The sequence below is a fragment of the Cheilinus undulatus genome, linkage group 1 (assembly GCF_018320785.1).
Source record: "Cheilinus undulatus linkage group 1, ASM1832078v1, whole genome shotgun sequence".
Lineage (NCBI taxonomy): Eukaryota > Metazoa > Chordata > Actinopteri > Labriformes > Labridae > Cheilinus > Cheilinus undulatus.
In genome coordinates, this window is record NC_054865.1 from 40,064,450 (window position 1) to 40,084,652 (window position 20,203).

Consider the following 20,203-nt stretch of genomic DNA (forward strand, 5'->3'; position numbering starts at 1 on the left):
TGTCCACTTACAGCTTCCATACATTTAAGACTTTTCATAACGTATTTTTTCCCAAAACAGCTCTGCTACCCACTTTGGGCCCACCAGCTGATAACCACTGGTTTAGATTGAAAGAACATCCCCTGCACTTTGATTATGACTATATATTTGTTTGTTTTCAAATTACCCAAGCGCAGGCTGTGGTTAAATGTTTTTTTGTGCCATAATTGAAGTAACCCCCCCTCCAAAAAAAAAAAAAAAAACACATGTAAGTCAGTAAAATTTTGTATTCTTGGTTTTATTGAAGCCAGGGGTCTGATAAACATTTTCCTTATCTTTGTCGGCGTAAGAAGCTAGAATCCACATGGCAGCTTAGAGGCTACAGAACTCTGTTAAAGTCATACAATCAAACTTCTGAATTACATCAGGACACAAAATGCAGCCAGCCATGTGCTTACAATGTCTTGATATCCTGAATACAAAAAGGGCTGGAAGCAGAAGCTCATAGTCTCATATAGAAGTAGACGGTCAATAGTGGTTGAAGGCAATTCAGTTATGATGTGAAGAGGCAGTCGCTTTCCATCGCAGCTAAGTACAAAAGTAACATCTGTTCATTGATCAATCTTGGGAGCAACACCCAACCTTTAGAAAGAGCAAGTGCAACTTTGAAACCAAGCAGCATGAGAGCACTTCATTACACTCAGCTAAATGTCAAATTATAGTGCGGCCATGTTTACAAAGAAAGATCAGGGTGGTCGATGACATTTCAAATTTGTCTTAAACAGAAAGTGTCTATGGGGGAAATATTTGACAACTAAAAGAACACATGCCTAGGTAAGATGTAAACAAAAAGGATGTTTTAAAGGCAAAAAGGACAAACCTGATAACTAATGGTTTATGGTATTTGGTTTCTCTACTTTCAGATGTTCAAAAACATCCCTAATGAGGGTTATGTCTAGATGATTGATATTTAATGTACATCACCAACAGAAACAGGTTATTCCACAATCAACCACTAAGGGCATCTTCCAGATCTTCAGCAGCAAATGCAGATAAATAATGATGCTTTATAATGAAGGTTAACTTTTAGGGTTAATCACTAAATCTAAGAAAACAAGGCAACGCAAAAAAGGAGAAAAAAATGCATTCTGTATCCTATACCGTACCAATGTGGAATTGATACAAGTGTCCAAGGAAAAGTGCTTATTTCAACACGTGTGGGTACTGCTCCTGGCTGTTCTTACAAATTGTGCTTCATCCACAGACGCTCAGGGGCACATTCCACCCAGTCACAAAAAAGGACAAATAAAAACAATAAGAGCTTTGTTTGATCAAAAGTAAATCCAGAACAGTTTTGTAGCGTCTCTAACAAACAAATAAAATCATGCATGAAGCCAACTGTACACAAATATGATCCTAACATCATTCCCTTGCAGCTGAAATTTTCCAAAATAATTTATGCAGTTCCATAAATTTCATCAGACAGTTACATTTTCTTTTGAAGTCTGAAACTCCTGATATGGCTGAGTGGAGTAAGGCATATCTACTATTTAAATAGGTCATAATCAAAATAAGAGCTTACCGTTGGAACTTAAGTTTGGAATGCAAGGGCTCCATGCAAAGTAGGACAAAACAAATGGCCACTGGTTAATCTTATGGATGACTGCCAACAATAAAAGCAGAAAATAGTGACTACTATGCATCTTTGGTACATTGTCCCAATTCAATCCAGTTTCCTAGCTTGCTATTACTTAATTAGTAAATAGCTGCTCTCAACACTTGTCATTAAATCTGTGAACGCTACAGATGAAAACTATCCATAGGATTAAGTAGGGCCTTGCATACAGACTGAAGATAATGTACACTTAATTTCATCAACTCATGGTGTCATGAAACCATAAACATTACAGATTTTTGATATGGTACAGTAAAATAATAGAAAAGCAATAATATAAGACAATTAAGCAACCCTTTAAGGACACACAAATTAATTAGGAGCATTCCTGTGAAGGCAGGGTGCCCAGTGTGACAAACAGTTAGCTGTACATTGAAGGCAAAGGCTGTCATTTTAAATGGGCACTGAAAGAGAAAGAACTAAAAGACCTGACTGGACAAACCTACAGGGATAAGTTCCTACAACTACATCATGTAGAAACTGGGAATGTTTTAACTGACATGCAAAAGTACAGAGGGCGAATAAAACATGTGAAACCAAAGGAGGACAGTGCTGTCCAACATCAAAGATACAATAACTCATTTTTGATCAAACCACAGCAAATCATTGTCTTTTGGCTGCAAGACGAGTGGTTTCACCCGTGTTACGTGTTCGTCTGAGGGACCCAAAAGTTCCAACGTGTGGTTTCTTAGTTTCTTAATATCAGCAGCCTTTACAGTCTGTATGAAATCAATCTATTGCTCTACTGAAAATGATCAACTAGGCCACAGAAATATCATTTCTGAAAATAACAAGAGACCACAGGCTTGTTGTACATTAACAAAAATGTAAAACAAAATAAATTATTTGGATGACAAAAAATGGACAAAAACCTTTAAACCGATGATGCTACAGTGCATTTCCTCTTACGTAGACAAGCACCTCTACTATGACACAAACAGCTAACTGTGCGAGGCACTTAGGAGTTATAGTAGGAAAGATGCTGCCCAACCCCCTCCCCAAATATACACACTCGTAGCAAAAGAAGTGATTCTGTTGCAACCTCTAAGTCCGTCTATTCCCAACCTTTCTCATTTAGTCAAAGAAGCTATTCAAAGAATTTGGACAGAATTGCAGTTTATACAAAGTCAAGTTAACCTGAATAGATTTTTGTACTTCTATTTACATAATCCTTCGAGATGATTAGGGTAAATGACATGATATGCTATCAGCTATCTGGACTGGTCATATTAGTGTCATGACGTCAGTGGCATTTTAACATGTTAAGCGATGCAGATGAATATTTCCTTAAACCGAAAAATGGTGCACAAAATAAAATAAAAAGGAGGAAATTTGTATAAATACAACCATTTCATATCCAACATTTTTACATACTACATGTGTTTGCAAGTATTTCAATTCCTGTTCTCACTGAATATATTTAAACTTTAAATACCTTTCCAATCGCAACCAAATTCCTTCCATAAGATAAGCTTAACTAAAGGCCACAGGACCAGAAATATTTCCACTCTTTAAACCCATCAAGAGAGGGAGTTTTATCCCAGAGACTGGGGACCTGCAGTCCAGCACGTCAGGCTGCCTGCCAGGGAGTGTGCACACGTTTCCATTCACCGACATTCCTCATAAAATAACACTTTCAGCGGAAGAGAGGACAGAAATAAATCCAAGCCTTTAGCACTTATCATCTCATTAACACCTTCACCTCTCTTATATCACACTTTCCATCTCACCAGAGCTCCAAAATATCTGATAGCATCTGAACTCATTTTGGTAAAACCACCATGTGTGCTGACTGATATAGATGTTGGGAATTTGGTCATTTTCTTTTTTTATCGTTCACATGTACATGTTTTATTTTCCAGAGTATTAATACAGTGGAGGATGCAGCTGTTTTTGTTGCCTTCACGCTTCGTTCTCTGTCGGCGGTGGTATGTTGTTAGCTGAAACCATGGAGTCTTGTTTGCGAGTCATCCTGTCCAACTCTGCCTGGACGTCAGTCAAACCCGGCTTCTGCCCTTGGGAAAAACAGGAGACAAAGCCCACAAGTAATCTCCTGTAGCTTCTGTGTGTGTCATCATAAATAACAGTTTTCTATGGCCAGCAAGCGGATGGATGGGGGTTGGATGGTGATGCAATTCCATGCTCAAGGCTAGCGGCTTGCTGCCAAATATTACACACATGCTGAGATAATTAAAAGATAAAGGGAACATATGTTCATGCATTGTCCATTCAGCTGGGTCACACAAACATGTTAACACTGATTAGGGCTGGAGAAAAGGACATGTCAGCAGTTTCAGAAAGAGATGAGTAATGTGATGTTTTCATGAACTGTATACTGCACATTCATTTAACAAATGGCACTTAACTTTGTTATATTTAAACAATATAACAATGTAAAAATGACTGCTAAAGCATAAAAATAACATCATGCAGACCAGTCTGGGGTACTCAAATAACATCACTGTTAAATCAGTTAGTTGAGCAGGAGAGCAGTGGGGTGTGATGCAGAGTGGGAGACATTAGTGTCATGAGAGCATTTATGGTTGAAGTTTGGTGCATACAGGCCTGTCACAAGTTTCCTCAGATGTCAGAAGTTCACTCAAAGGACAACTTTTCTTTTCTCCTGTTTTTACCTTCTGTCTCAGGCTGCAGAGATAAAACTCCAAACAGCAAAAGGGACCTTTTCTGTTCATCTTCTCAGTCTTCATGCAGTGCATACTGTGATGGGCCTAACCTGAGGGCCCTTCACTCAACAATAAAACTTTCTAACTGTTTTTACAAATGTAAAAAACCTGTAAATAAGAAGGTATTAGAGATTAGAGGGGAGAGAACCACAAAGGCTGTACCTGTTTTCTTGGCAGACCCTTGCACTCCAGCTCCAACTGCTCCACTTCCTGGGCTCCCTGGGGATCCAGTCTTTTTACTCAACAGACTGTTGAAGAAGTTAGCCAGCACTCCCTCATTGGCAGCTCCAGCTACAAGGGAAAAACAACAAGATCAAAAAACTTTAAAATACACCGTAAACAAAATTCAAGACACACCAAACTGACAAGGAAAGTGGAGGTATAGCACTTCCAGATCTTAAGAGAATACTACTGTGATGCACAAGTCATAGTATACAGAAATTTTTCCTCTCCTTCTCAACACTCCAACATGTGCATGAGGAGAAGACAGAGATAAATGGATATTGTTCAAAGATAAAAAAAGCTTAAATGCACAGTGTATAAAATTCCTCCACCAGGGGGCTCTCATCCAAAACATTAACACAACATTATGAGTCAGACCAGTGCTGCCCAGCTCTGCTGTTTACTTCTTGTTTTGAATTTAGGACCCTGTTCAATAAAAAAAATGACTACTCATAAGCATTTCTTAAAAATTAGAAATAGAAGTTCTGTTTTCAATCCTAAATTTCTATGATGAAGGAGATATGCACCAATAAAAGCACTTCCTGGTTCATTTGGTAGTAACTCAAGAATGTGCATGTGTGCTGCAAGCAGTGTTAGACCGACATTCTCAGGTTGCTTCCAAATAGAGAGGGAAGTGCTTTTATTGGTGCATTTGTCTCTCATTATGAGAAATTTATAAATAATAAGAGAACGTCTGTTTTCAAGAAGCAGTTTTGAGAAGGAGGGTATGGATGTGGGTGGAGCTGAACGGTGCTGGTCTGAACGTGCTGGAAATGGGGGTCGATGACACGGAGGTCAGTTTAGGCAGTTGAATTGGCAACCTATGGCAGTCTTCATTAAAAGACACATCTCATTAAAATTATAAAAAATTCAGAATTCCTCAGTCTTTGAAAACTTTAGGAAAAGGTTAAGATTCTGTAAGACCTCTGTTTGACAAAATATATAACAAAAGAATGGCCACCTTTGTAATTAATATAGATATTTCAGTGCAGAAATTCTACATATGTTACATCTTTAAAGAGTTGGCAGATATGCCAAGCAGTTGTTCAGTTGTAGTTTATGAGGGAAACACTGTTTAGCCAGAGTACTACCCCCACTCTTCACAGTACACCTGCTCAAATGTATTGAGTGTATTTATGGATTTGTGTGAGGAGAGGGAGAAAAAGCTAATGTTTCTCATTCTGACAAGGCCTTTTAAACCAGTTCACCTGTAATCAACAGAGCAAAGCTGAAGGGGTTGTAATGGAGGAGGTTCAAGAAACAAAATGTAGATTTTCCACAAATACAGCTGAGAGATCATGTTAATTTATTGCCCATGCCAACAAATAACAAAGGGTATTGGTTTATGGTTTGTAAAGGTGAAATGATAGATAGTAGAGAGATGTCTACTGGGTAGAAAAAGACTATTCAAAGAAGAACAAAAACAGTGTATTATGATTGGATTGGAAAAATACAGCAAAAAATACAAAAATGCATTGTGAAAATTCATTCTACCAATAGAAGCAAAGTTTCACTAGTTATTATCCCAGCTGCTGTCAAAAACATTGATCATATAGCTTTAATAAATAATATCTTAAATTTATGTGATTTCGAGTTTGGGGAGGCTTTGAACATGTTTAGGATACAGACCTTTAACCTGTAAAAGAAGAAGTTGAGTGCACTCTAGTATGTGCATCATCTGAAGAAACACATTGAAATTGGTGATTAGATCTGATCAAACAGCTGTTTGATCTGCTACAAGTACATGGAGCATTTTTTAGGATTTTCTTTTTGTATCTGAACTAAACAGAGGGGCAGCCACTTTTTTTCTGCTTATGTTGAAACATAAAAAGAACAAATGAAAAAATACAGTAAAACCATTTTTTATGTGGAATGCATAACTCCCTGCTGTACTAAATGATAGAGAGAAGCCAATGTTTCTGCTAAAGGGTGGCAGGGTTTTTTTGTTACAAGTGATATTTTAGGTGTTACCTCAAGGGGGCAATGTTGTAATGTGAGTACAGTCAAGACTGCCATCAACACAGTTTTTGCTTAGGGTCGAAATATTTTTTATTGTTATAGAAAATCCTGAAATTAGCAGCAACCCACAGAACATACCACACAAGCTAGGAGACATTCGAGAGCAAAGTTTGACTCTATTTATGAGGTATGAAAACAACTGAATAAGCATACCTTTCATGTTGGGATCAGGCTTTTTGACAGCAGCCATCGGTGAGCTGCCGGTCACTGCAGGTTGGCCAGCGCGACCTGCAGGCCTTGGAGACCCCGAGGCTGTCCGTCCTGGAGACTCCTGTAACATAGAAAACACAAGGCTGAGAACAGACGTAAAAGATGCTTGTATTTCAAAACTAACAGAGGCGAAATGCAGAGGAGAGGATTCAGTGTTTTAGGGATGTTTGGGCACTTACTGTTGCTCCTCTTGTTGGCGTGGCTGGCTGCTTTGCTAACAAAGACTGTGGAAAAAGAAAATACCACATTTAAAGTCTGATGGTTTACCACTCCAACAATAAACCTAAAAACACTAAAGTGTAGTGGCATAATGAATATTTAAATAGTTATGGCTAAACACAGATATTTATGCCCTTAATCTCAATTGGAAAGCCTGCTTTATTAAGCTGACAGTCTTCAATCAATCTTTTCCAAATTTGAGTCAGTATAGGTAAAAGCAACTAGTGTTTTGTACAAAGTCACACCAAAATACTGAATACTTCTCCATGCCACCAAGCTGCAAAATTTGTTCCCTGTTTTATTTAAATTCCGTTCCTGGTTTGTATATCCAAAAACAGGAAGTAAAGGTATTGGTATTTGTCATGTGGAAGTTAAAAATCAACACTAGAACAACTCTGAGTAAAGTATACATATTGCTCTTGGTCTTTTGTTTCGGCCAAATCTCTTCATTTTTTTTAACCCAATAAAGCCATAAAATGATACTGTGAAGATGTTATTTTACTTGATTTTCAGCTTAACTTCAAAATGAACACAGACAATTGTCAGACTGTTGAAATATCAGTGGTGTGTGAGAGATGTCAAAAATTTTGGAGGAAAAACTTCCCATACCTGTTGCTTCATCAGGAACACCTGCTCATCCTCTGCACTGATCTCTTTGTCATGAACCAGCTGTGAAGAAAAGCCAAAGACTAAAAGATGAGTTTAACTTATGGCAGTAATGTTGGTCCTACATTTATCTTTTTACAGTATATGATCTACCATACCTTTCTTACTGGAGGTTTCGTGATGAAATCTTCAAATGGATCTTCAGGTCTGACTGTCGTGAAATTTTCATGCAAAATCCCAATTTTCTTCTCATTATCCCATCCAGATGGACTGAAAAAAAGGAAGAGGCAGTTAGAAGTAACAGTATCTAGTATTTCTTTTGAATAAGAATGAGGACAATACTTTTTTTTAAATTTTGTATCTATTATTACAAAACTGACAGAAAAATGGAGGCACAACAGTATTGCATCAGTGTTGTAAAAAATAACTCAGATGGCAGTTAAAAACCAAGAAACTGTGATAAGTGATTAAACTGGTGTACTTACATGAACACTGCATCCTTCTCCACCACTAAGGCAGGTGAGGTGAACTCAAACTCATAAATCTTATGTACTAAATATTTGTAAAGCAGATCCAGGTTTTTTTCCTCTTTGACTGATGTATAGATCAGACCCGCTCCATCTGATAACTTCCGTCAAGGCAGTCAATATTTGGGGTTGATGGTGAAATAATGCAATATCATGAGCCCTATTTAAAATACCTGTTGCTGATTTATGTATCTGCATAACTGTTACTAGTACTGTACCTGTAATGACAGAAAGAAACTTTTTCAAAGAAGGATACACTCTAAGCAAAATCTCCGGATGTGGGACTGGATAAAATCGAAGTGCTCTTCTCTGTAGTCGTACTCTTTCTCTAGTACACTGACTGCGTCACACTGGAAAACAGAAAATTCAGAGAAGGAAAGAGTTAAATACAAAAACAACACAGAAATGGCATGCTGTTATCACAACTCTGAAGCATTCATACCTCTTGCATGATCACATTACTGACAGCACATTTCTATTTCTAAAAGTAAACTCAACTATACAAGGGGTGTGACGAGACACACATCTCATGGGACAAAAAGACGTGATGATGTGAAGTTCACAGGAACGAGATGACAATTTTTAAGAAAACAAAACAAAAAAAATGACTGGAAAAATGGTTGTTTATTTGACTGAGAGTCAAAACACAAAATAATGCTGTTCCATTATTAAATATTTTAACAGTGATTGTATTTAAATAATTATCACTACTTATACACTTTGTCTTCTCTAGTTATGACTTGAACTGAATTTTAACAGCACTTTAATGTAGCTACATGCAAAACAAACACAGACAGGAAGGTTAAACAGAAAAAGTAGACTCTGTGTTTGAATCAAAGTAAAGTAATAAATAGCAACATTTTATGAGCTATCTCTCTGGGAAAGTACACAAAAAACTTGTGTGAAATTCTATTTTAAAGGCTGACTTGTTCTATTTGTATAGCGGATCTTCATGGCCCATACTTACACAAATGAAACAATATTCTTTTCACTAAGTTTTTGCAGACATCTGGCAGCGAGTCATTTGTTTATCACCATAACACAGAGGTGGAAAGTACAAGAGTTTTGTGCTCATGTAAAAGTACAGTTACTTTGGTCAAAATTGATTTAAGTTCAGTTAAAAGTAATAGTCTATAAATCTACTCATGTAAGGGTAAAAAGTATTTACTTTAAAATTTACTTTAAGTACTGAAAACAGAGCAGCTACTAGAGAGTCGTACAGTAAAATATGATCTTTCCTTGTTGGAAATAACAACATGTCTATATGAATCTCTGACCAGGTTAACCGGGTAAGTCTAAACTTGATAGTAAAGCAAAATGTAACAGCTGTTTTGGGATTAATTCTCTCGCTCATGTGTAGTCAAAGCCAAACCAGTTTCATGCTGCTGACAAAGCTAGACCCTTCTCAATTTTACTTTTAGTTTATGCTTTTGAAACTCATTACTGGATGCTTTTTAAAATGTAATGAAGAACAACACTTAGCCCAAAATATACTAAAGTAAAAGTGAGATTACTGATTTCCAAATGTACTAAAAAGTGCATGTACAAAAAACTACTCATAACAGTAACTTGAGTAAATGTAATGAGTTACTTTCCACCCCAGCCATGATGCTAAATGTTTTTTATTGATCTGTGGAACATGTGTGTCCTGAATGGGAGTGTATTATTAGAATGGAGTTGTGATGAAGGACAGCTGTCACTCATCCAGTGTTCAACTGTCAGGATAATAAACTCACCCAGAGCACGGTGCTGCTGATGCAAAGTGGCTCTCTATGGAAATGAGCTAACTGTCTCTAACAGGGTTTTACATTATACAATATAATCATCAGTCAGTTTATCTCACTGATTAGAAACTGATTTGAAACAATGTTACTGATGGGTTGTCTGTATGTATACAATTTCTTTTTTTATCTTTATCCTAAAACTTAAGGGGAAATTACTTGCAGATGAAAATGTGACAACTGCTACAGACTTGTTCATTACCACCATCCATATCAGTTGGTTGAATTTTCTCATAGTATAATGCTTGTTTGACTCTGTCAATGTTTTTTTCCTCATACTTCTCCCAGTTGGTGCACTTAAAATTCTCTCTTGCAGTATTTAAATGTTTTAACAGAAAAAAACTGAGTTGTAATCAGCTGTTACCCATTTGTAGTTGCCACATGTATGATTTCAAGGTGGAAATAGTGTCTTTTGGAGAGGCAGCTCTTCCACAACTATTTTTATTTTAGTGCAACATTACACTGTCATGATGGCTGCTGCTCTGCATATGTTACAGTTCTCACCTCAAAGAGATGTATTTTTCATTTCAATCACACCCTTATTCAGCACACTAAAAGTATTACCCTTAACTTTTTCTTTTGGGCTTGATGCTTTATCTTAGACCACAGCTTGACAGTGGTTTCAGAGATTTAAAAAGGCTCATTCACCTTTTTGTAGTCACAGCAAACATGTGAAGCTCTGCTGATGGCTGCACTGTGGATTTCAGTGTTACTCTTTGCCTCAAGGGTTCACAAGCAACTCCAACTAGGCCTTTTTTTAAATCACGGTCACAATATGCTATGTTAACTCGTGCTAATGTTTCAGTACAGAATGGACCGACTACATCCTTTTTATGGGGACAACTCAACAACCCATCAGATGGGTGGTGCTAGCTGTTAATGTATAAAAGAAGGATTTTATACTCATTCGTCAAACAAATAAGAATATGTTACTGTGATTTTAACATGTCCCATGACTTTTTAAATAAAGTGGTTAAACCAATCAAAATTTTAGCTGGCTTTTATAGCCTACAGATATCCCTGCAAGACTTTATGCATTGTAAGCATTATTTACCTTTGTGCAAACTATTAGCACTGGAATGCCCAGGTTGTGTGTGAGCGTGTTGTCCCCAAGTGGTAGCACAACTTCCTCTTCTTCCCCTGCAGCTGGGGGCCGTCTCTGTGGAGAGGGTTGGGTGGCATCTTCTGGTTCTTTGTACTCTTGAAACGCCCTCACCACTAGTGGAAACAAAGGCAGCAAAAGAAACAAACTTAGATCACGGTGAACACACAAGCCCTGATGAGTCAGACATTAAGTTCAGTTTAAAAGATTTCTATGTGCTCCTTCCTCTTTCACTACTGTTTTTCATGCCATTGTTCACTTCTGTTCTAGAATAATCCACCATTAAACACTGTTTTTTTTTTTTTTTTTAAGAAAATCTTCTTTTATTACTACAAATATTGTATGGTGAAGGACATCATCATATTTTATAATTGTTAGTAAGAACATTAGACCCCAAGGGCTCATCAAGTCTTTCGATATGCCCTAATCCATCCCTTATGTCCTTGTAAAGCTAAAACTAATTTCCTTGCCAAACTTTCATCAAACTGGCTTGCACTTCTGAATATTTTATTTGCATTATGGCCCAGAAAATCCTGCATTTAATGCCGGTAAAATAAATTCAAACACCAGAAATACAATAGTCCTCTAAATAGGTATGACCTGTCAAACAAGATCAAATATGTTCAAGCTGTTAGTGACACATTTTGCTGAATAAAAGCCCTATTCGCACAGGATTACTATTACCTGTGATAATCATGCAGGACGTCTATGTTTTTAATCCTGAGTGAATCATCCATGCCTATTATTTGAGGAGTAAAAATTACAGGGCGGATTACCTACCATATTTCAGCTTGCACATAGGTCAACAGGTAATTCTTATCCCGTACCAGCTTTTTTTTACAATTGCCTGGTCTTATGTCAATATTATTTAGCCTTGCATTTCATGCATTACACAATTTACAATTTGAAATGTTTCACTTAACATTCAGTTGTTAGACTGCAACAGCTGATCTGTGTGTCAGAGTTGTTGTGGATGCATAAACTCTAGCATGTGTTGTCTTTTAGAGACTCTGGTTAACAGTATGTAAAGGATACATGTAGACAGCATCACCTGCAAAACGAGATGGGCATGGCACTGGATCATATCACACAGAGTTTATCATTGTGCAAAGCCTCAGTTTCTGTGAGAATACATCATAGGGCACTTGGGGTGTACCCCTCTGGCATATTAAAATACGCCTGCCCTAACCCCCCACCCCCGTCCCACTAACTGGGAAAAAGAAAATGCACAATTTAAATGTGCAAACAAAGTGTCATTGCTTTTAAGGATCTTGCAAAGTCTAGTTTTATGAATCACTGAGCGGAGCTGTGTTAATCAAGCCAGTGAAAGGTAGTAAAAATGGCATCATTATCATTCACTTCCTTGTTTTGCTACCCCAGATGTCCAGACACTTACAAAGCAGTGGTGTGTGGTAAGGGGGTGTTATTCAGGAAGGTTTGGCCTACTTCCTCAGGATCTTCGGGAATGCAGTCGGGGACAGCCCACAAAGCCAGATTGACTTGGCGTTTTGAGCCTCCTTTACTTTCAAACATGGGATTTAGAGTATGGGGCGAGAACTGGGGTTACAAGCAATCTAAAAGGCAACCCTTCTTGAATACAGGATTACACAAATCCAGTGCATATGCACAATAAGTTGGGAGTATGTACATTTGAGCTGAAAAGCAGGAATTCACAAATTCCTGAAGGAAGATTCCTAAAACCTGGCCTCTCCTTTCCCTGCTGAAGTGTATATGAAAGGGCACTTTAGCTTCATTTGGCATTTAATGACTGCTAAAAGAAGTCAGACTTTAATCTAATCCCCTCCTGTAAATTTAAGATGTACATGGGGTCTGCAAGGCACTGACATAGTGCAGCATCCAAATAGGAGATATTACTGATTAGAACACAGGCAAGGAAAAGCACCAATTAGGCTTTTTTTTAAAGCTAGGGCTGCAGCAATCGATTCTTTTAGTTGTCGAGTATTCTATCGATTTGTCTGCCGATTAATTAAGTTCTCAATTAAGAAATATTGCATTTTTTTAATCACTTTTGCTTTTTTCAAGAGAAGTAGTACTACACAAATGAGAAAAGAAGATTGGTCCCTTAAATGAACTACTTCTATATTAAAAATTGGTATTAACAGATTCTCTAAAGTAAATACGTTTTACAAAGTGCAGTTTAGTTCTGATAGCAATTTACATTTATTAAAGTTACAAGGACAGGAAGTTAAATAATTACATTAGATTATGCCATATTTGGGATTTTAGGGATCCTCTCCCAGGAAATATTTGGCGCCAACACTTTATTTCTTTAATTGTAGTGAATTTTTATTTTCCAATTTGCTATTAAAGTAAAAGGACACTTAATTATTTTAACATCCTCTAGTTTATGAATGAATGTAATAGTTCACATTTTATCAAGCATAAAGCTGCATCATTCACACAGTGGTCTGATGATGGCTGAAAGGTTAACATTTAGATTACAGGAGTATGGTTTATCTTTTAAAGGGTGTTCACTTAAATTTTTGCACATTTTTGTTTGTGAGTTCATCCACCATAATAATCTGACCTTTAAGACCATCCACTTACATTGAGAACACATTTTAAGGGATAAAGCTGCCTCTGTGACCTGTTGAATCCTGACTGTATGATGATGAACTTTAACCTATTTAGTCTTCGTGTCAGTCACTGTCTGTGGCAATAAGGTGTTTCTATTTAATTGGTGTCAATTTATTATCAATATAAGTCTTATCAAATCATTCGGGATACTAAAACATTTCAAAAATTACGCTGGAATCAAGACGTCACTGCGCTGAATTTTAGATAATTCATAATTAAATGTATAACGTGCGCACGCGGAAGAGAGAGAGAGAGGGAAAGCACCAAAGCAGGACTTGAATTGTGAAGCCTGACGGTGTTCTGTGAAACCGTTGGGTCAATCAGAGAAGTGTATGAAATTCCCTGAAGTCTGCAGACACAAACTGAGTGCTGTCTCACACCAGCGAGTCATGCAGGCAGCGCATAAACTCGGAGAACTCCGTAGGTTCACCTGTGCAGGCATAGTGCCATATCTGCCATGAAGCCACGGCCAGTGGATGTGTTAAAAACGCAGGACACGTGCCTGTAAACATCAACACATCAACTTCTCTTCCCTCGTGATTTTCACGCCTCACATCATTCATGTTACATAATAGTAACAGTGAAAACAAGTGCATTGTGCCACACAAACAGCTGTCCGTGTGAAACACAGCACGCCGTGCAACACACGGTGCGATGCCCAAGCTTACAGCATGGGCATATATGGATACATGACTGATTTAAGCGAAGACTCGAGGCAGATAATCTGCCTTTAGGATTTTTTTTTTAATCAAATCACTCGGATAATTCATGGAATCATTTCAGCCCTAATCAAAACCCAACAATACATGTCTAATTGATTATACTAAGAGATGAGAGATCACTGCCATCTATTTGTCACAGTACCCTTTCTCCACCACAACACTATTTGAGGAAGGAAGTGTAGCAGTGGATTATGCACAATTTGTTCATGGGATAGGTTATGGCTACTTTATATTTGTGTATAATGAAAATGAAATTCTATTTCTATTATTCCAAACCAATATAGGGTGAGTATCTGATGCTCTAGGGAAGAATCGGAAGGAAAGAGCGAAAACAGAGCACATCTTGAAAATATAAAGTGAAAGAAACAAAGAGAGACAGACTTTGCCCTACCAAAACGATTTTATCTGCTCCACAAATAAAGGTGAGGTCATAATGCACACATCATCAAGGACAGCTGTACCTATTGTACTTTAACACTGAAACTGCTGAAGACTGACTTGAAAGGGTAAGTTGAGGTCAATGCATAGATTTAGCTAAGAATAAAGTTACTTCTCAACTAATTCAACAAACTTGGTCTTCATGGTAAATGCTAATGTGAGACAAAACTTTGCATGAGTCTTAAACTGTTTGCTAGTTAAGGCTGCTAGGGCGTGTGGTTGCACATTTTTACTGCTGCCAGATTACTTGTTCCCTTTACTTTGAAGGCAACACACCTACAGTCAAAACAAAATACCGGACATATGTGTCTTCACTCTGTTTTCTGCTTTTGTTGCTCAAGACATTCTCTCTCATCCTGCAACAGCAGTCCCTGGATAAAATCTTTCTTGTTTCAGGGTTTGGAAATACTGCAACAGGCTGATCCTGTAATTTGACTTGAGAGGACTCCAGCAGCCAGCCTACTTCAGTTACAGCTCAGCAGGAGTCAGATGGTCCGGCCCACTAACTTTACTCAACCCAACTCAGTTTACGTCCTTCCTTTTCCTGACGCTGCTGCTGTTGGAGGGGAGGGAACCATGATGCAAGACATCTGCAACATTCACTGGACAAAAGCCACTCACAAAGACTTCCTATTCTTCTCTCAGTCTGTCTCTCTCCCTCACACACATCCATTTCCACAAATACGTAATCTAACCAGCTCTTGCCAATCTGCTACTTACATCCCAACTGAAGATGCTTTATCTGGATGACATGCCACTGCTAAACTGAAAATCTGTGTCATGACAGTGGGTGGGGTCAAAATGTTTGGCAAGAGAAGGGGAGGAACCCTGGAGAAATCCAAAAACCAGATTTAGAGTTAAGCCTCAAATACTGACTGAATAAGATCTTCTTCAACACAGAAATAAAAACACTACGGTTGCAAGCCAACATATGTAATGCTAAGGCTTCTACTGCTTAAATCAAGATAAAATAATGCATTTCCAAGCAATTTCCTGTCCTCTACTTTGAAGAAACCCCATTCAACCACACTTAACTATTACAGCTTCTTGAAGTGATATGAACCAGAAATAAGACTGAAAAGACAGATCCTTTGAAAATCAGTTAGAAGTAAAACCTATAAAACAGCTTGCTTTGGTCATCACTTCACTAACAGCTTCCCTTTTATTTTTCACATATTTGCAAGCAGACCGCAGTACTTGTTACCACTTGTCACTGTACAAGCATGTTGTATGTTGAAAACAATTAAAGACCTGTTCTGTCAAATTCATCTGCAAAAATTAAGGAAATTGGCATCTCTTCAAGAAGTTTTCTAGACTAGTAAGAGCCACAGCAGCAAGCACACATGAACATTCTGTAAAATCATGAAAGCTGAACTAACTTAGATCTCCAAAAGCATATTTCCAAACACAAAAGAACTGTTCATAAGTAAGAAATGACCTGTTCTAAAATTAACAGGAGAATAACATCTGAGTGCATCACACTCATTGATCTTCAGATCTCGCCTCTAGCCACAACACAGCTGAGGATCAGCTGATGATGACCCAGAAAACATCCCTGACAATATGTAATGGTAGACAGAGCTTGCCTTCCATGCTACACAGCCACCATTCTCCTTTTCCTATCAGAGTCTGGTTCTTATTATGTAAGACATCCATAGCTTCCACCCTGGGAAGCTCCAGGCAACTTTTCTGAGTGCTGTTTCCTTTCAGCCTACTGTCAGGACTACATGTATACATACATGTCCCTGCTTTTCACATGTTAAACCATAATATGACAATCTCATAGTAAACCACCACCGTTTAACAGTTTTTACAAGGCAGATTCTTAAATGAACAAAGATCTGTTTGAACCCATGCTTGTCTCTGCTATTAAAGAGAGAGCTCACATGAGAGAACATGATAAAAATGAAGCTAGCCTGCAGCTAGGTGAAGCAGAAAATTAACCTTTTGAACAAGCAAAGAGCAGAAGTTTAATAACAAAAATATCTTTCTTTTTTCATCACACACACAGTTTAAGGTATACTGAACGGGCTGCTCCATTTCAGCATCTTTCCCAATGAAAGTATTGAACACATTACTTACTCTTCTGCTCCATTTCTCTCATGTCCTCTGGTGGGATCTTGAGTTTGTCCACATGGTCGCGTAGTACACTTGCCCACTTCTGCAGTGACTCCATAATGGTCCAGGGCCGTGACATATCCGCAACAAACACAGCAAGACAGTTAGGTAGTGCCTGAGCTGGAACAGCAAACTTAAGTAGGCCTTTGTGGTATAGGTCTCCATCAAGGATCCACACATTACACCGCGTAAGATCTGCAAAGTAAAACCAAAACAATTGTTACATAAATGAAAAACTATAGTTATTGTGTCACTGCCGTCTCTGTGAAACAATTCTTGACATGCTTCAGCAGGTAAACTCACCATCTATGTCTTCATCATGTACACTTAAGTACAAATACTCCAATCCCCTCCCTTTCTTGTTGTGTTCTGCTCCTTGAAGTTTGGACATGAGTGACGTTTTTCCTGATCCATCCTCCCCTGCATAAAATGTTCATTGTTAGTAGCTGCAATTGTTGCAGCATTCAAAACATCTGTGTTTATATTTTAGATGAAAATAAAGACCCAGATTCCTTGCTTCATGTTACTGCACCAAAACAAATCTACACTTCACATTCTTTCCTGCAGAGATACAATGGCTACACTTATAATCTCATGACAGTTAAAGTATCCAACGTCCCACTCACATATTTCCAGGCAATGTCAGTATTTCACACGTTGTACTAAGGTCAGTATGCGCTCATCTCTGCAGTCATCTCTGCATTAGTGTTTATGACTTACACTGCAACAGCATACATTTTTGAACATATCCGTTTAGGAAATACCTACCAAATACCAGGATATTTTTCCCTGATGGCAACTTTGCATTCGACCTAGTTGAAACTTCACTCAGTATCGAGGTCCTAAAAGAAATGACAACACAGAGAGTTGCTATATTGTCAGTCAGGTGGCATATTGACAGCTCCTAATCTAAAAACGCAAGTTAATGCTTAAACAGCTTTTCCTGGACTGGAGCTCCATAGCTCAATAATATGCTAAATGTGTCGTCGATTGGGGTTGGTTCACCGCTGAAGTCAGCCCTGGGATGAGCCCACTTTAGCATAAAAAATGCAGGAAATGATAAGTCATAGCGTCTGACCGGTCTGTGAGAAATCAGTAGTTCAGGACCCGACTTTATAATAATTGACAAGTTGAAGCTCCAGAGCAGTGGAAGCCTTATTAACAAGTTCTGATTAAAGCAGGTTAAAGCATTATTCCTGTATACTTTGGGTAGTTCGTTAGGCTTTCAGCTTGTTAACGTGTACGTCCCTGTTAGCTTGTTGTGTCCTGCATAAAGAAGCTAGTTTTAAGGTATTGTCTTCACATGACATAACAATGTCCCTGGCTACGTAACTGTTCAGTTAAACGTCTTAATACAGCAACAACGTATGAATGAGTAAAACCCGTCTTAAAACAGTATAAACAATCGATCATTTGACTTGTTAACAGTAGCCCTCTAGCTGACGTTAGCTGAGCTGCTAACAGAAGTGAACGTTAGCTATCGCCCTGGCCACCCAGCTTCAGTTAGTGCTAATGTTAATGCTAGCCGGGGCCGGTGTCTGACTGAGACCAACCGGCAGTGACAAAGCAGAACCAACACAGTTATGCTTTCGTAAGAAGGGCCAAAACGCGGACGAGGTTGTTAAAACTAAAGCAGGACTTGCCAGAGGTTTTGTCCTTCTTCCTCCTCGTTTTTATTGTCGCCTGCCCCGGCTGCGCCCGGGAGCTGTTTCTCCTGAACGGGAGCCATCTTCTCTTTCTACAACCACAAAGGCAAGGCCCTGCTTCTTGGGCTCCACTAGCACCGCCTTCATCCAAGTAGCAGAGGGTGCGTTACATCCGTTGATAGCTACGTCCCGCCGGGAACTTGAATACACAAAATTACTGAGAATGTTAAATATCACGGGATGATCTGCAACAACAATTTCCTAATTTTTACTAGGCTATCGAAATTAATTTCATTCCATGACTGAGTGTATTTTTGTAAACATTTTAATATAATTTTGCTTAGTACTAGTAAAGATATTTTATTGAAAAAAAAAAAACCTCAATTGTTTTTTTAATGTCATGTTCCTTTTGTTATAGAGTCATAAAGTCTTACTCCATTCTAAATAGCACTTAATAGCAACAGCGAACTTAATTTTGTATTTTTCTTTCTCAATATTCATTAATTCAGTGTGTCTTTCTTTGTTTTAAACATGCCTGGTTTGATCTTCATTTTTTCCTGTGTTTCAGTTCAAGAAGTAACACTGGCATATTCTACATTAATTCATCAAAAAGTTAAATATTTTAAGATTTTCTTTTGTTGTTGTTGTTTATTAATAAGTATGTTTAATTGCTCACCAAAAGTCCCCTATCACAAAATGTTGGAATATAACAACACATCAGTCCAAAAAAAGCAGAAATGATAACCTTATGGAAAATTATGCTCATTTATGCACTCAGTAATTGGTTGGAGCTCATTTTGCACAAATTACTGCATCTATGTGACATGGCATGGAGGCAAACAGTCCGTGGCACTGCTGGGGTGTTATGAAGCACTGGATACTCTGATAAGCAGCCTTCAGCTCATCTGTATTGTTGAGTCGGGTGTCTCTTCTTTTCCTCTTGACATATGACTCTCTACGGGGTTCAAGACAGTCCAGTTGGCTGGCCAACCATGCACAGTGATATCGTGGCTAGCAAACCAGTTTCTGGCACACTTTACTGTGGGCAGATGCCAATTCCTGCTGGAAAAGGAAATCATAATCCCCATAAATTTCTCAGCAGACAGAAGCATGAAGTTATCTAAAATCTCCTGGTTGACAGCTGACAGTGTTTACTCTGGACTTGATAAAGCACAGTGGACCGACACCAGCAGATGATATGGCACCCAAAACCATCACTGACTTTGAAAACTGAAAACAGGACTTCAAGCTTGGAATCTGTACCTCTCTGATCTTCCTCTATAGACTGGGACCTTGAATTCCAAATGAAATGCACAATTTAGTTTCACCTGGAAACAGGACTTTGGACAACTGAGCAACAGTGCAGTTGTTTTCTCTCTTTAGCCCAGGTGAGGCATTGATGTTTCTGTGGCTTCACTCTAAAAACCAGCCCATCTGATGGACATGCCTGTGTGTGGTGAATCTTGATACACAAAGGAACAAACCCATTTCTACCCCTTAATCTTTCCCCTTCATCTACCCCTTCCCTTGGCCCCTTGAAACAGAGTGGTAAGGGGGTAGGGGTGAAAACCTTCCCTTCAGAAATGAGAAGCCACTTGATTGCTGTTCATCATCACACATTGCCGGTAAACAGTGCATCATCAGAGGTGACGACAAA

At 38.3% G+C, this 20,203-nt stretch overlaps 1 protein-coding gene across 2 annotated transcripts; it reads right to left on the reverse strand.

Annotated features, from left to right (window-relative positions):
- Positions 1-259: 259 nt before the first annotated feature.
- Positions 260-18,680, reverse strand: dync1li2 (dynein, cytoplasmic 1, light intermediate chain 2). 2 transcript variants are annotated; one of them, XM_041785688.1, is made up of 13 exons: positions 18,544-18,680; positions 17,669-17,742; positions 17,204-17,320; positions 16,865-17,095; positions 10,977-11,140; positions 8,398-8,491; positions 8,100-8,235; positions 7,773-7,884; positions 7,618-7,677; positions 6,969-7,013; positions 6,733-6,850; positions 4,501-4,629; positions 260-3,664 (listed from the first exon to the last, which is right to left on the reverse strand). In XM_041785688.1, the coding sequence occupies exons 1-13, from the start codon at positions 18,627-18,629 to the stop codon at positions 3,648-3,650; spliced, it is 1,383 nt and encodes a 460-aa protein (XP_041641622.1). In that variant the 5' UTR covers positions 18,630-18,680; the 3' UTR covers positions 260-3,647. The 2 variants fall into 2 exon arrangements, with proteins under 2 accessions (XP_041641622.1, XP_041641614.1); XM_041785680.1 differs by having other exon boundaries at positions 260-3,669.
- Between the last annotated feature and the right edge of the window lie 1,523 nt (positions 18,681-20,203).